This window comes from Chiroxiphia lanceolata, chromosome 5 (genome assembly GCF_009829145.1).
Source record: "Chiroxiphia lanceolata isolate bChiLan1 chromosome 5, bChiLan1.pri, whole genome shotgun sequence".
Lineage (NCBI taxonomy): Eukaryota > Metazoa > Chordata > Aves > Passeriformes > Pipridae > Chiroxiphia > Chiroxiphia lanceolata.
The window spans coordinates 57,700,034-57,715,176 of NC_045641.1; the positions used below are offsets into that span (position 1 = coordinate 57,700,034).

The following is a 15,143-nucleotide window of genomic DNA, read 5'->3' on the forward strand; positions in this document are numbered from 1 at the left end:
CCGCTTTCTGTCAATTTGGAGGAAAGATTCTTGTCCCCAACATTCTTGAGGACACAAGCTTTGTTCTTATTACTTTGTTTTGCACAAAACCCATGGCTTTAAGACACTGTTGAATTTACAAAATGCTCATTTACCTCCACATATATTCTCTGCCGAAATCTCTGTGGTTCTTTATTTCTATGAAACCTGAAGCTTAATAGAAAACAAATTCACAGTATTACTAATCTCTACTTTGTGCCAATGGCTTCTGTTTCCAGCTGTGAACATAATTAGTGTCTAATCATGTGTTGCACTTACTGAAGTGGTCAACATGTAAAATTCCTAATGAGGATGGGCCCAGCATTGTAGATGAGTATGAATGAAAGACTAGCTTTCTAGCTACATTGTTCATTAACCTATGGAGGACTTCTGAGCAAAATGGCCACAAAATTGCTAGTCCTGGAAAATGGGGGATTTTTTAGTTTGCTCTGAGGAGTAGATTGTGCTTAGAATGACTTCTTTCCTCCCCCCCCCCATCCCTACCACCTGAGAATGCCTTAAATTATAAGCCTTCCACAAAAATCCTCTTCTTAAAAAGATAGTACCTCCAACCTATGCTGACATCTCAGCTGCTGCATGAAAACACTTTCAGACTACTCCAGGACCAAGAGGCATACACCCTTGCAGAGCAGAAGACTTCTACTAATGAAACCTCTGAGAGCCAGATAATTGCCTGGCCTTGTGTAGTGATGCCTGCTTACTCCAAGCAGGTGGCCTGGCTCCTACAGCCCAGCTGGCACCACATCATTTGGCTCCCAAAGACGTGGTACCAAGACATGCAGACTTGGACACTGCAAGAGCGCTCCAGAGGAAAACATTCTCGGAGCAGTGTGACATTTAGGAGATGACAACTTTGTCTGGAGGTCAGTACAGCTCTTGGATGGTGGATATCAGGTGCCAGCATCACCCACCAAGGTACATGTCCAGCTATGACATAAGGTAGTGTTCAATCAGTCCAGATCCAAAATTAATAGAGGGTTAATCCAGATAAGCTTTTAGGACAGTAGCATTACTCAAACCCAGCCACAAGGATTCTTGCTTGAAAAGTAACCAAACAGAGAACAGATCTTTTCCATTCCATAGCTGTGTACTGCACTGACTATAGCTGTTTCAATACACCCTTCTTCCAAAAACTACAAAGCTAGCTGTTACCAATGCAATGATATTAAGGCCAAATACTGACACCAAAAAAATAGTAATTTTTTTCTTGTCTTTTCCTCTGCCTTTCTAAACATACTGGGTTTTTTAACCCTGCTGAAGAGCGACAGGGAAAGCCCTCCTATCTAAATAAAAGTTAAGATTGTTTTACAGAAGATGGGACAGGGAATCACTGGCACTATGGAAGAGGGGAAAAGCTGAACCCCTATGAGTGAGTAATTGGAATTACCGCAACTGAGAGATATGCTTTTTGGCAAGCACATTTAAAGCCCAATTTTCCAGGCAAAGCTCCATTTTTAAAATGTCCCAGACTGACTCCATACGTTAAATATGGCTGTACACTCCCATGTGTCCCTGGTTCCCCACAGTCCTCCAAAGAACAGCATAAGCATGTTCTTGCAGCTCTTGTGGGAAGCTAACATCTGGGTTGTCTCTTTGGTTGACCTAAGAGGCCAGATTTGTCAAAACTTGAAAACATTGCACTCTCTAGGCTTCATCAAAGCTGACTTCTTTTGGTTCAGCTAACTAGGTGGTGGAATTCCCCAAGTTTTACATTTGCCTTTGCAAACACGTCTTCGAACTGGCGCCAGAAACCTCTCCCCTTTAACTCTAGGGAACGAAGCAGAAGAACTACTGGCAACCTTTTCTTCTCTTTTATTGCACAAGCTGGTGCTTTGCCTTCCGCTTGTACCTCACACATCCCTGTGATTGCATTTCTTGTCTGAAGGGTGTTTTGATAACATCCACCCTTCCAGTTAGATTCATGCTTTCCAGGGCCTACCAGCAGGCTATTGTGTCCTCCGGCTCCTCAGGAAACTTTCTCGGTCCACTCCACTAGCACTGCAAGCATGGGAACCCACGTGCACATCATTTGCCTGGTTTGCTTTAATCCTCTAGCTGCCAGCAGAGAGGAAAGGCAGCTCTTTAGCTTCAGTTTGCATAAACTGAATTTGCATCAAGTGAAAAGTTGCAGCGATCCTAAAACTGAGGATTCTGCAATCAAGTGATAAAAATAACTCCAGCAACTTCTGCCAGCTACAATAATAAAGCTTTCCTAAAGACAGCTTCGGCTAAATGCTAGAATAACAATGTCAGAGGAATTCTAGACATGCTAAATCTACAGTTATGCAATCTAATTTCTGTTGTACGGACAAACCTCACGCTTTAGTCCACTGATAGAGCATCAGGTTAGAGGAGAAAGGTATCCCTTGTTCATGCTCATTCACAGTGTGATGCAGGGCCACAAGTGTCACCATTCCGCCCATCTTCTCTAGGAATCCGTATTTGTTGTCCTCCACCTTCCAAGGCAACACACTGCATGACATAAAGCAAACTTCTGGGCCAGCATAGCAGCTTGTGGCTCTCAGCTCTGTTCTCTGCCTCCATTCCCAGCTATACCTGCTTTTGCAGAGAACCCTTTGCTGGGTTGTGCTTCCTGGATGGTGGCTGCCAATGCTTCCGGAGGATGAAAGCCAGATTTTCCTGTGTTTGAGAGAGAGGGATGTGCTGGCGGTTGCATTTTCCAAGAAAGAGGTGTACAGTACAGCTTCTCTTTTACAAGGTTAAACAATTCTAAGAATGTACCCTTGTGTGGCTCATATCCTCTGGCTTTGTAAACTCAACCTGTGCTTTCCTGCAGTGCCTTCAGTACACATGCTTTCTATGCTCTGTTCCTAACATCTTCAGCCAATCCTTCTTGCCAGTTTGTCCGGAAAACAGGCAAATGGAAATAAGCAATTGGGCTTCTAGAAACTTGCATAAGAATTTGTGTGTGAGTGCCGAGCTCTGGTGAAGGAGGCTCTGAGCCCAGGAATGTACCTACTTTCTCCTTCCTGTATTTAGCTGACTAAGATTCCTAAACAGCGGCTCCACATCTTAAATTATAGGTTAGGACTGCACTTGGCCCACGGTTTGGGTCTCTTGTATAATTCTGCTGCAGTTAAGCTCAGATTTTTTCCAGGAGATGGCCCTGTGTCTCCTAACACCTCAAGCTTTTCTTCCTAGGATTGTTATTTCCAGCTGAGGGACTGGATAACATTGCACTAACCAGGTGAAATGCTCAGGACTAAGGTAAAGGGCACTTCCCCTAAAGCACTTCCCTAAAGTGCTGCTTCCTCAGCTCTCATATGCTGCTGACACTGGTGCAACTCCATAAAGCTGTGCATGTGAAACAAGGCAGAGCAGAATCTGGGAGGCTGAGTCAGACTGTTTTCCTTTACTGTGTGGACTAACAAAGAATAAATTACAATAGTGATGTTAAGACATACAAGCAGGGGTGTGGTTTTGCAAGATTAAAGTCTACCACCAATGTGTGCTGTTAGCTTTGTCTTTGGAGATAACCCTCTTAATCAACTGGAAAGCCAATGGAAATTGCTGACCAGAAAAAGATGCTGTAGAAAAAGCAAAAGAATTGGAGGGCAGCTGAACTGTGACACTTAAATAACAGTAATAATTTGGAAAACCACTAACACTGCTGAGCAAATACTGTTCTACTTGAGAGGGAAGAGAAAAATTCATGGGTATGCCTGCACAAAAATATTCTCCTGTGGCTTGGTCATATGCAATCATGAACAAAACTGCAACTGTTCATTTGCTACGGTAGGGAAAAGAGTTTTTGACAAAATGGGATGTGATGGAAGGTGTCTGGAATAAACATTAAAAAATAAGAAAGTTTATGGTCTCAGAGGAAAAAGAGAGCAGACCCTTTCAGACAGACAGGACTGATGAAGCACATTGCTTTTTCAGACTCACAGAAAGTGGTAACTGTCCAGTTGGCTACTTCATCTATGGAGAAGGGGCCAAATTGCTGCTTCATTTCTTCCAGTGAAGGTGCATATCTGAGTCTGTTCCCCCATCCCTTCTGTTCCATTTATTCACCATGGAGCCTGAAGGAAACTGATACTGGTTTAATCTGCCATGTGTGGTGGTAAATCAGCAGGTTTACAAGCTATTGATTGAGAGAGGGAATAATTGTGTGTATTGTTTCCTTAAACTTTATGATCTTTAACATAGATGCTATAGAAGAAATTTTTTAGTGATGGGGCAAATTGTTCTAGTCAATCAAGAAGTTTTTCTTTTATCATAAAACATGTGATAAATTTAGTACCTTTTTTGGCACGAATCAGTGACTGACTGCAAGAACACTGAAGATAAATATCTGACTTACAGTGTACAAGTGGTTATAAAATTCCAGTTCTAAAACAAGTCCTTGATCAAAGTGGCATAGTTGTAGGGCACACTGATTAGAAGCTGAAACATTAATTATAGCTAAGGATCAAGCATAGCTCTTATCTACACTTAGATAAAAAGTAATAAAAAGCAAAGATTTGTCTTAAGGCCAAAACCAAAGAGTCCTGAATTACTACTGACAGAGCACAAAGAGTTTATGGCATGGAGACATTTCAGTACCTCATCTGGTATTTCTACTTCTCTATATGTGAGCCCTGCTTATTTGGGAATGGCACAAGAATAAAGGCCTACCTGGAATGCGTAGACAGCATAGGCAACTGCATTTTAGATAGCAGACCCTAGTGAGTATAACCTGCAGCAAGGAGAAGGAAGAGGTCTGGGATTCAAAGTAAAGGTGGCTGCTCCATGGCCAAATAGCCTGGGAGATACTGCTCTACCAGGTGCTGTGGTTGGAGTGGTGCCGGTCCTTATACAACATAGTCATATCATAAACTTCTATCTACACTCAAATAAAAGTTGGGTTTCAGTTGTTAATCTCTGATCTGATCACTACTAAAGACTTTAATTCCATGAAAGACAGAAGAGATTAAAACACCTCAAGCTGAGCAGCAAGGTAGAGGGGAAAGATCCAGGTTTGTACCTTCTGTGATAGAAAGACGTATGAGCAGTGGTGATCTGAGTCATCCAACTTTAGTATGGTCTGTCAGGAAACAATGGAACAAGATATGACATTTAAGGAAACACTTCTAAAAAGCAGCAATACCATAACATGACTAGCCTGTGCAACTCATCAGCACAGTTTACCACAGCCTATTAGTGCAGGACTTGGAAGGATTAAACACATGAAATCCTAGAAATGATAGTTTCTCCATTAGAATGAAAGCTAACATATGGTATAAAGTTTCCAGACTCACAGATGTCTAAGACCTTCAGCTGGGATGGTTCAATAGAGGCAGAATTTTCCAAAAACTGTTCCCTAGGTTGCTTTGCATTTTTATATGGAGCACCTTAGACCAGAATCTGTCAGAACTAATACACCACATCAGATTAAATGAACTGGTGCAATGAAAATATTTATATTTAATGTAAACCCATCTCTAGCCATTGGTAATCAAGGCCTGATCCAAAAAAAGCCTCTCCAAGCTCCTGAAGAATAAGATTATTCCTTGAGATGGAGGAGTCTTTCACAAGATTGTTTGTACAGATGTAAGTCCCATGCAAAAATTAAGAAACACGTAGAAGTTCAGCTCTAACAAGAGTCAACTGCTTCAGCCAAAAGCAGTTGCAGTAATTGCAAGCTTTCTCATTTTTCTCTATTCTACTCTTCTCCCAAGTTTGCAATTGTGCTGTTCCTTTATATGTGAGACTCTACCTTTCCCAACCTATTCCTTCTGCTTTTCTTACTGACCAAAGTGGCCCTGGTGTCCAAGAAAAGATGCAACTCAATAATCATTGTTTCCTTACTTGATGGAGTTTGGTTTACAGTTCAGGAAACAACAGCGAGCTGTGTTCATGCAATCTCTCAAGCATGCGAAGAGAGAAAATTCTGGTACCAGGTTCACACCCCATTTTCAGGCTCTTCAACAAATGGAAAAAGTAAAAAAAAAAAATTCTTAAAATCTGAATTAAGGTTAATGCATCACTTTCCTCTAAATGTTCTGCTTTCATACACTTGAATGGTAAAACAGGCTGAAGCAATCTAAAAGTCACATAGTTTCAAAAATCAGGTTTCAGAGAGGAAACACTAACTGCAATTTGGAAATACATTTCACTTTCAGACAACTAATCATCACTTAAACTTAAGCTCACCAGACTTTTAAGCTGAGTCCTGTTCTGTGCTAATCAGTTTGAGCTTTGCAACTGCAGCTACAGCCTCGTGCGGCTCATTGCTGGGGCAGAGGTCTGAGGTTACTGTCATCAGCAACAGCAGGCTTGTAATACTCATGTCAGAGCTTTCTTCCTGATGCCTTTCTCAAATCTTTCCTTGCAGGTTCAGGCAGGGACAAAGCAGCGAACATGTTGGAGGTTGTCACTACTCCATGCCTCACACTTCTGTAATGCTGCCCAACATGCCCCAAGTGAAAACTAGCCATTGACTCGTCCTGAAAGGCTGTTGGCTGCCATGGTCTTCATTACAACCTACTAACAACTAGGAAAGGGCCCTGGCAGGGCCCGAGCATGCTTTTGGGAGGCTCCCACAATAAAAGCAGCAAAGCGCTGAAACAAGTGTTTCGTTGTCTCTCTCAATTAAGCAAACAGCATTGCATCATCACTGCTGTAAATACTGTAGAGTGCCAAATTGTGCCACTTTTGCCTCTGAGCCCTCACTCATGTTCGTCATAAATCAGGGCAAGCGTGAGCGGCTTTTCATTTTAAGTAACCTCTGGGCACTGTGTGCTGGAGCAGAAAATCCCCACAAGCCCAAACAGAAGTTGGTCCATTTGTGTCCAACAGCAGTCAGTCAGATGGGACACTGAAGAGCAGAGGAAGCAGGCTGGAATATAGTCCTATTATCCTAGAATAGTCTGTCACCAGCCCACAGCTCTAGGACTGAAAGAGAGAAGAGTTGACCCTCATGTGCCTGCAGGAATCCTTCATAGACCTTTCTCACATGAACATGGAAGGGAAGACCAATGTCCTGAAGCATCCTATAGCAGCTATGAGTTTCACACCTAATTCATCAGGTGATGGAAGAACAGCTGTTTGTTTCATGGCAAACTCCTGGACAGCCAAGCCAGTGGCAGCTGTAAAAGGACAGAGAGGAGAGAGAGCCATTGCTGTGGTGAAAAGTGGTCCTTCCTAACAACACTTATTGCCAGTCCTGCTTCTCGTCTTCCCTTGGCATCAGCAAAACCAACAAATTTGACGTTTCTCTTCGTACCTTCTCATTTCCAGATGTCTCTGACATCTGTTTTCTTCATAGGAGAAGCCGTGTGGTTTTGGCCTTGCACTTGCAGGTAGCAGAATTCAACTCTTGGCATTTGTTGCTGACAGGCAACAACACAGCAGAGCAAGTTGACTCCCCCTATTTCTCTTTTTCTTAAAGTGAATCAGATATCCCTGTCACAGGAGAGCAATGCCCACGAAAAGGGTGGGAGAATAGTCTTGCTGCATGTTGCTGAGAGCCCTTGACCACCTTAGAGCTGCTCTCTCATTATACAAAGTGTAGGAACAATAAGATGTTTTCAGTACAATTCCAGTGTCCAGAACAAATAATTTCAGTAACCAGTTTTATGCTTTTTTGCTTGGTTTAGCCTACATGTAATTTTGCTTGCCACAGTGGCTAATGGAAAATATGACTGTTATGAAAAAACAAGCTTATTCTGAATTTTGGCAATGATGAGTAAATATAAATGCAGTACACAGTATAAAAATGTCACTTGGACTTTTTAGGAGGTTTCTTGGGCTCATCTTAAACTGAAGAAATAAAATGTATAAAAATGTATATTAAGACAACTACTGGTTCTTAACTACACAATAAAGGAACTGTCCAGAACTGGGAATATCAGTAGACAGTCCTGAGCTATCACCCTTAGGATTGTGCTACCACCAATGGTAAGTTGATTTGAGGATAAAGAAGTCAAATCCAAATTTCTGCACCGCTGAGAGGTCTAAGGTATTCAAACAGCCTCTGATCAACAGGTGGTTGACCAGCTCTGCTCAACCAGAAAATCATCTTCCACTTGAGTAAGGAATTTTATCAAATGGCTGTTGTAGGAAAGTCCTTGCTGTCTAGATAAGAATTTCTGAAATAATTTTTATGTAAAATACATTCAATTCTACTTTCTGAGGATTCTAGTACTCTCTCTTTCACAGCACAGAAATTTTTTTGCTTTGCTGCTTTTTCCAGTCCAATTCCACATTCACAACAGTTTCGAGGAAAAGTGCACAGCACTTTTCTATTTAGAAATTGAAACACAGGTATCTGGGGAGGTAAGGGATGGTCAGACTGGATGAATTTCAGCATGAATCTTGTGCATATCGCAGTGACTCTGTAGCATTGAAGGGGAGGTGAGCAGGAGGCTGAAGCTATGTTTATTCTTCTCCCACCAGACCCCCAAGGGTACCTGTCTGGAGGCAGTGAAGATTGCCATTGATGCTGGCTACCGCCACATTGACGGTGCCTTTGTCTACTTCAATGAGCATGAAGTGGGACAAGCCATCCGGGAGAAGATTGCTGAAGGAAAGATCAAGCGAGAAGACATTTTTTACTGTGGCAAGGTGAGAAGCTGTGCTCAGATTATTTACACTAAATCCAGGATTTCCGTGAATGGTCTTTCTTAAGAATGCCGGTGGTCAACATCTGGCATGTTTCCTTCCAGATCCAACATCCTTTATTTTTCTTTCCTAGCATTCCCATAATACCTCAAATCCTTATGAACACTCACTTTTCTGTTAGGCACAGGAATCACTGTTATTCTATGTTTAAATCTCTGATAGCAATGGGAACATGCAGCATCCATTCTGCTTAGTATTGTAGGTACCTGCAAGTTAAGACCATTGCAACACTCGGCCGTGTTGCCTAAACTGTTACTGTACCACACACTGTGCTGTCATGCACATTTTTATAGCCACACGCTGAGCCTGATATGGACAATGATCCTACCAATGAGTTATTTTCTGTCAGAGTGATTCCCTGTACAGGTTTGCCATGAGGTTGCACAATGAAAGGGGTGGGAGCAAGCATGTGCATGCCAGTGTCTAAGTATGGAGAACAGCAAGTGCTTACATTGATATTACTGCCAGAAAATTACTCATCAAGCTACACCCTTAGTTACTGTATCACCTGTCATTAAAAAGTTCTACGATGATGAATCAACTTACTGGGAGAGAAGATGTCATTACACTCCTGCTCTAGAGCAACGAGGCTGGAGTAATGCATGAACTAGTTAATACTTTACAGTCTTAGCTGTAAAAATTGACTCTCTCCTAAAAGAATCAAATCCCTTGTCCAATGAGGTGTCTGACAAAAGCTGTTACAACTTCAATGACTATATCCCAGGTACAAGAAAGCTCATTGCACATTGTAGAATAAGGGTTGATGGTTCCCATCCAGTTTTTAAGGGAGCTTATGGCCTCAAATTGCCCTTCCTGCAGTGCTTCTTTGAACATATTAGCCTAATATTTTCCCTTTCTCCTTTTCCAAATAAGACGTAATCCACAAAAGTTACTCAACAGACTTGCAAATAAACACTGTTCCTAGAGTGAAAGATCCCATGAGATAAAACACTGTGAGCAATTTAGTTAAGTTCTATGATCTGGGAAACTAAGCTTTGTATTGGGTAGTTTACAGACCAAGTGAATTTTCAGCAGCTATAGAGACCTATATCCAAGTACAGCAACTTCCAATCTGTAAAATATGCGACTCTTTTCCAAGTTTCCTGTCTGATTCTGCTGGTAGCAACCTTACCATCCTGAGAAAAACTTCATGTCCTCAACTTTTCTGCCTTTATCAGGGAAGTTTGTCAGTCTCCCATATGTCAAATATGTTGACTTGGATCAGTGAAAATATTTGGTTTCGACTGTTTAATAGTTTCATTACCGCAAATTATCAGTAATATTTCAAATCAAAACCACCGAGTCATGCCAAAAGTTTAGAATCAGATGTCCCAACAAATTTGAGTATTTTAACTTTTTCAGCTTCTTCCCCTGCAGTTTATTTTCCCATATTAACCTTTAGAGTCTGTAAAAGCACACCTCCTGGTAAAATTTCCAAACTTACTTTATTATTAAGCCTTTCTATATTCAGTTGTCTGATCTAATCACTAGATGATTCTTCTAGTTGATAATCACTACTTAAACATTGAGTTACCTGCAAAACTGCAGATCCTGTAAGCCATAGGGCTGCAACACAGAGTACCATGACAACCAATGCCTGTGGTCCCAGCCTGCCTTGTCTCTGTGAGATGGGACACGCATGGATTTACCTTATTGTTGTGTCCTGTTTGTGCTTGACAAAATTTCAGGTGCTCAGGATGATAGTTCATTGTAGCAATTCTGCAGTCTTTAAATTTAGAGTTCAAAGGCAGAAATGGAAAATATTCTTCAACCTATTCAATCCATAACAATCCAGAATTTTCACAGGTTTCACTGAACACTTTCACAGGAGCCCTGAACTTCCCAGGAAGAGTGGGAATGGATGTCCCTTGCCTTATGTCTTTATATGTCTTTAGTTTTATGTACCTCGCAAACTTATGTGTCTTACAAACTACTGGCAAATATCAAGCCACCAGTAGATACATCAGGCATTGATTGGTAAGTGACTGACACGAGCTGTTGCATTCTTGGAAGCAGTCAAGCACAACAGAAGTTGGGGTTTTTTGCTGCCTTATTGACCTCACAAGTACTGGAAATTCCCAAGACCCTTCAGCCTCAAGCCCCTCATGCAGACCTTTCCTTAAGCAAAGATGACGCAGATGGAAGGCTGATGTGTCAGCAGGGACTAACAAGAGCAGCCCTGCTGAGTGGCAGTGTTACTGGAACAGTGACCTGGTGTGATCGGGCTGCATCTGCCAGTTGAAATCATCAGCACTTGCACTTGGCTCTCACTTCTGGCTGGCTGATCAGGCAGAGCAGCTCAGCATCCAGAAATTTTAGAGGTTTTATATCAACTGCCAGCATCTCACTTGGCTTATACAGCAAGACCTTTCTGGTCTCCTCTTTCATCCCAGGATATTTCTTTCATTAAACTAGAAGTAACATTTCCAGGAAATGTGGTGTCCTAAAATGCCAAAGCCAGCTGGCAGCTTTGACTACTGCTCTAACATCTACACGGGTTCTACTTAGGTAGATAACACAAGAACTTGTACAAATCATGAAAACAGTTATGAAACTCTCAAGTTTCCATGGCATCGATGTATTGACATAGTACAAATGTTTGCTGTTTTTAAAGGCTGTTTCTTTAGAACTCTGCAGTTTTTTAAAGGGAAGTATATTCACTAGCAAGTGCTGAGCTCAACAGCACTGAGTTAGAAAGGGCACTCGGAAAAACTGCTTCTAAACTAGCATATATCTCAGGTTATCAAATTTCTAAACCACAGTAACAAAACAAACTGAACATGAAGGGTCTACAATTCCTAACTTAAATACAAGTTAAGCTCATTTTACATGTAAAACGCTTAAAAAATACATAGACCAAAATCTTTCAGGAAATCCAGTGGCACAACTTAAAACTTGAGAACAGGACCTCGATCCCTTTACTGTAGTACACCTCAGTCTCTTTCCACTGTTTGTTGACCGTAAACTCTTCACACCTTGCAGCATACAGCTGGGGAAGGCCTAGTATGACTTTCCAGGTGCCAAACCTTGTTCTGGTTTGTCAGCTTAGGGCAGCATCAGATGTGCTGCTTTCAGTACAACTTAACTTCAAGATAATGTGTTCTTGCCTCTGCTGGCAGAACTAGCAGGTGGTTTTCCCAGGGAATAACTATAACTCAGTTGGAAACAAAACAAAACAAAACAAAGCCAAGCATCTTAAATACCTTAAAACTTACCCAGGCTATACCCTTTAGGACCTATAATCAACATCTTCTCCCAAAAATGGCAATTCAAGTGTTTTTTGTCTTAGGAACAAATTCATTCTATACCTTGGCATTCAATGGCTGTCAGATTTGGAGGCTGAACTGACTAGACAATGACCACACCAGCAAACAGCAGGTTGTTCCAGCAAACAAAAGTGACAAAAACTTCAACATGACTCCACATATCAGTTTTGTGTGTTGAAAAAAAAAAGGAAATTAAAATAGTCCATCTTATTTTGTGCATTCAAATGGCAGTTTAAACCTTCTATTGTGTGTTAATTTTGAGTTTTGGGGGTTTTGACTGCAACAATCAGTTCACAGAGGGCTCTTGATTACTAATTACCATGCTATGGTTTTATTCTTGCAAGAGATTTGCATCAGCAGAGTTCAGTTAGAGGTGGTACTGAACAGTAACCAACTAAACACAATCCATAACAGTGGGATTAAAGAGGTTTAGACTGCTTTAACTAGTCACACCTGTGTTGCAAGGACTAAACACAAATACATCTTTTGGTGAGGACTGGGGAGTAAACAAAAACTTCACTAGGTCAGGCAGTCACTCGGGCTCCACGACCCCAGGAGAGAACCAAGAGATTCTCTTTGTGCTGGGTGCTTGGCAGTTCAACAGCTAACTCACGTGATCTGAACTTCTGCCTTCAAGCATAAAACTGACCACAGATTCCTTGTGGGAACTGAGTTTTCTAGTGAAAGCATATGCTTGGAAAACAAAAGGAATCTTCCTAAGTTCATTGAGCAAGAGTTTGTAATATACTCAGCTCAGAAGAACTTGTGTTGTAATAAACAAATGCGTGATGGCTTTACCAAGTCAACACTACATCAACCCTGGGCAAGAATTCCTGTCTTGACCTCTGCACCTGGCTCTGACAGAGGACAGGGTAAGGCTCCTCACCTTTGCCTTGCATTAATGTAAACGACAATGTCTTTGCACTGTGCATAACGGGATCTGTCAGGAGGACAAGAGGGATTGAGGAGCGAAGGATTGAGTGTGTGCTGGGGGGCTTCAGCTGGCTCACTGTTCCTGCTGGCACATAGAAAAGAGCCTGTGCTTGCCTCCCCAGCTGTGGAATACCTGCCACCCACCAGAGCTGGTGCGTCCCACACTGGAGAAGACACTGAAGATCCTGCAGCTGGACTACGTTGACCTCTACATTATTGAGCTGCCAATGGCTTTCAAGGTAAAAAGAAAAATTGCTTGAAAAAAGTGCATGAACTTGGCTCCTGCCAGGGTCTCCATCCCACATATTCCTTGCAACTTCCAGCCTATGTTGTCAATAGCACTTTGACCAGATAATGTTTCGTGCATACTGCATGTATGTATTTCTGTGCACTACCCACACAAAGAGAGGCTCATAGGTGGTGTGAGAACAGTAAATGACAGCTGTTGCATAGAGTCTTTCTAGTGGAAGGACAGGTCTCCTAACTGGGGTTAGAGCACTTCCTGTGCTGAAGAAATACTGTAGCTGGAACAGTGTATGTGTCCAAATCCTCTCTGAGCCATGAGGAGCGAGTCACCGGAGGAAAGAAGTTATACAAAACAGCAATACACAAGGGGTAAAGTTTGGAGCAGGAAAGGGGGAAAAACCACCAAGTTGGTTTCTTTACTCTGTCCCAAATTAAAGCCACTGGGCAAATCATGATTATGATCTTAATCTTTGTAACTGCAGTGCTCCTCTCAGACAGCTTCACTAGACCACAGTTGGTCCCAAATATGGGCTGCTCATCTCTCACTCTCAAAAGTTAAAGTCTGATATCCCTTCATACTGCTGGCTATGGGCAACTTGTAGGTAAAACCTTTCAAGGCAAGGAGTTCACATCAGAGTTTTATGCCTCTTGCCTTGCAACCAGCTCTTGTAAGTCCACAAACTCTCTGGTTTCACAGCTCTTTGTAACTTGCTTTACAATTTTCCTCTACAAGTACATGATATAAAGGCAAACAAAATAATACTGAAACGTGAGGTATGATATTCAAAACATTTAAGTGGTTTTGAACTAATTAAATCCCTTTTCTTAGAGAGAATAAGGTCAGGCAATTAGCTGGCTAATTGTTTCTGAGAGATGTGTAAACTCTAAACTGGCCTCTTTTTGCAAGGAAGGTAGTTCTCTGATTATTAAAATCATATTTTGCTACAGACTCCAAACTACCAGAAGCATCAGATAGGAAGAAATTTATCAATGAGACTATCACCTTAGATCTGCAGTATTTTTCCCCTGAGGAAGCCATACTCTATTAAGACCTGTATAGGAGTAACCAGACTCTAATATTAAAATTTTATTTATACAGTCACACGTATGGAATCCTTTTGGGTACATTTTTGAAAATTTCCCACCACTAGCAATTTCCTGTTTCCCTTTGCCTGTGTTTGTATTCTCTAGTAGTTCATTCTCCCACATAGTGAAGGTCATTGTCTCACAATATAAAGATATAGACAGCTGGCTTTAAAGTAATGTACATCTGACTCCCTGAGGCTTGTATCAACAGTCTTGAATTGTTAAAGGAGTAGCAGACCTAGAGATTCATTCATGTCGCCCATGAGAGGAGAGAAAAAAAGTCACTTTCTGCCTGAGAAATATACATTTTTTTTGTGCCAAATACAGAAAGAAAAAAACCCATCCTTTTGCAATGGTGACAGGTTTCCTTCCTTTGCTCCCTCTCGCACAAATACACCCATCCTGGGTGTGATGCTTGCCTTTGGTATGCAGGTGTGATGCTAACAAACTCCTGCTCTCCTCTAATCTGCAAACATTGGTGCTTTCCTGTCTCTCCCAAAGCCTTCTAGCAAAAGCAGTCTCTGCTTGGAACCAGTGAAGTACTTGAGACAGAATTTACAGTCCTGCTCTGAAAACAGTAAGAAACATGCCCCTGCAGAGCCCAGCCACTGGTGCAAGCTGTCATAGGGACTTTCAGGCAGAGTAAGAGCAATCTGGTTTCAGACAGCACCACTCAGAGGAGGAAAGCCCCACCATGCTAGCGTTTTTCAGTGGCTTAAGAATGGCCTAGGGTGACATTGTTCACTGACCTACCAACATTAGCCTGCACCTCCCTGTATTTTTCCCTCACGTAGATTCCCCATTTAGGACTTTTTGTCCTTACTGCCTTTAGACCCCAACAGTGGTGCTCAAGCCCCTCTAATCAAGCAAGGTAGATGACCAGCAGGAACAGGTCTCCTGCTGGCCACCACATGCCCTCTTCTTGGGGAGCTCATACCCACTAGTGGA

The 15,143-nt window shown here is 41.9% G+C and overlaps 1 protein-coding gene across 1 annotated transcript in view; it reads left to right on the plus strand.

Moving 5' to 3' along the window:
• Positions 1 to 15,143, plus strand: part of AKR1D1 (aldo-keto reductase family 1 member D1) — a 35,093-nt gene that overhangs the window by 8,101 nt on the left and 11,849 nt on the right. Inside the window, exons 2-3 of the mRNA XM_032689077.1 lie at positions 8,440 to 8,607; positions 12,986 to 13,102. Of these exons, the coding sequence (XP_032544968.1) occupies positions 8,440 to 8,607; positions 12,986 to 13,102 (285 nt within the window). The remainder of the gene's footprint in view (positions 1 to 8,439; positions 8,608 to 12,985; positions 13,103 to 15,143) is intronic.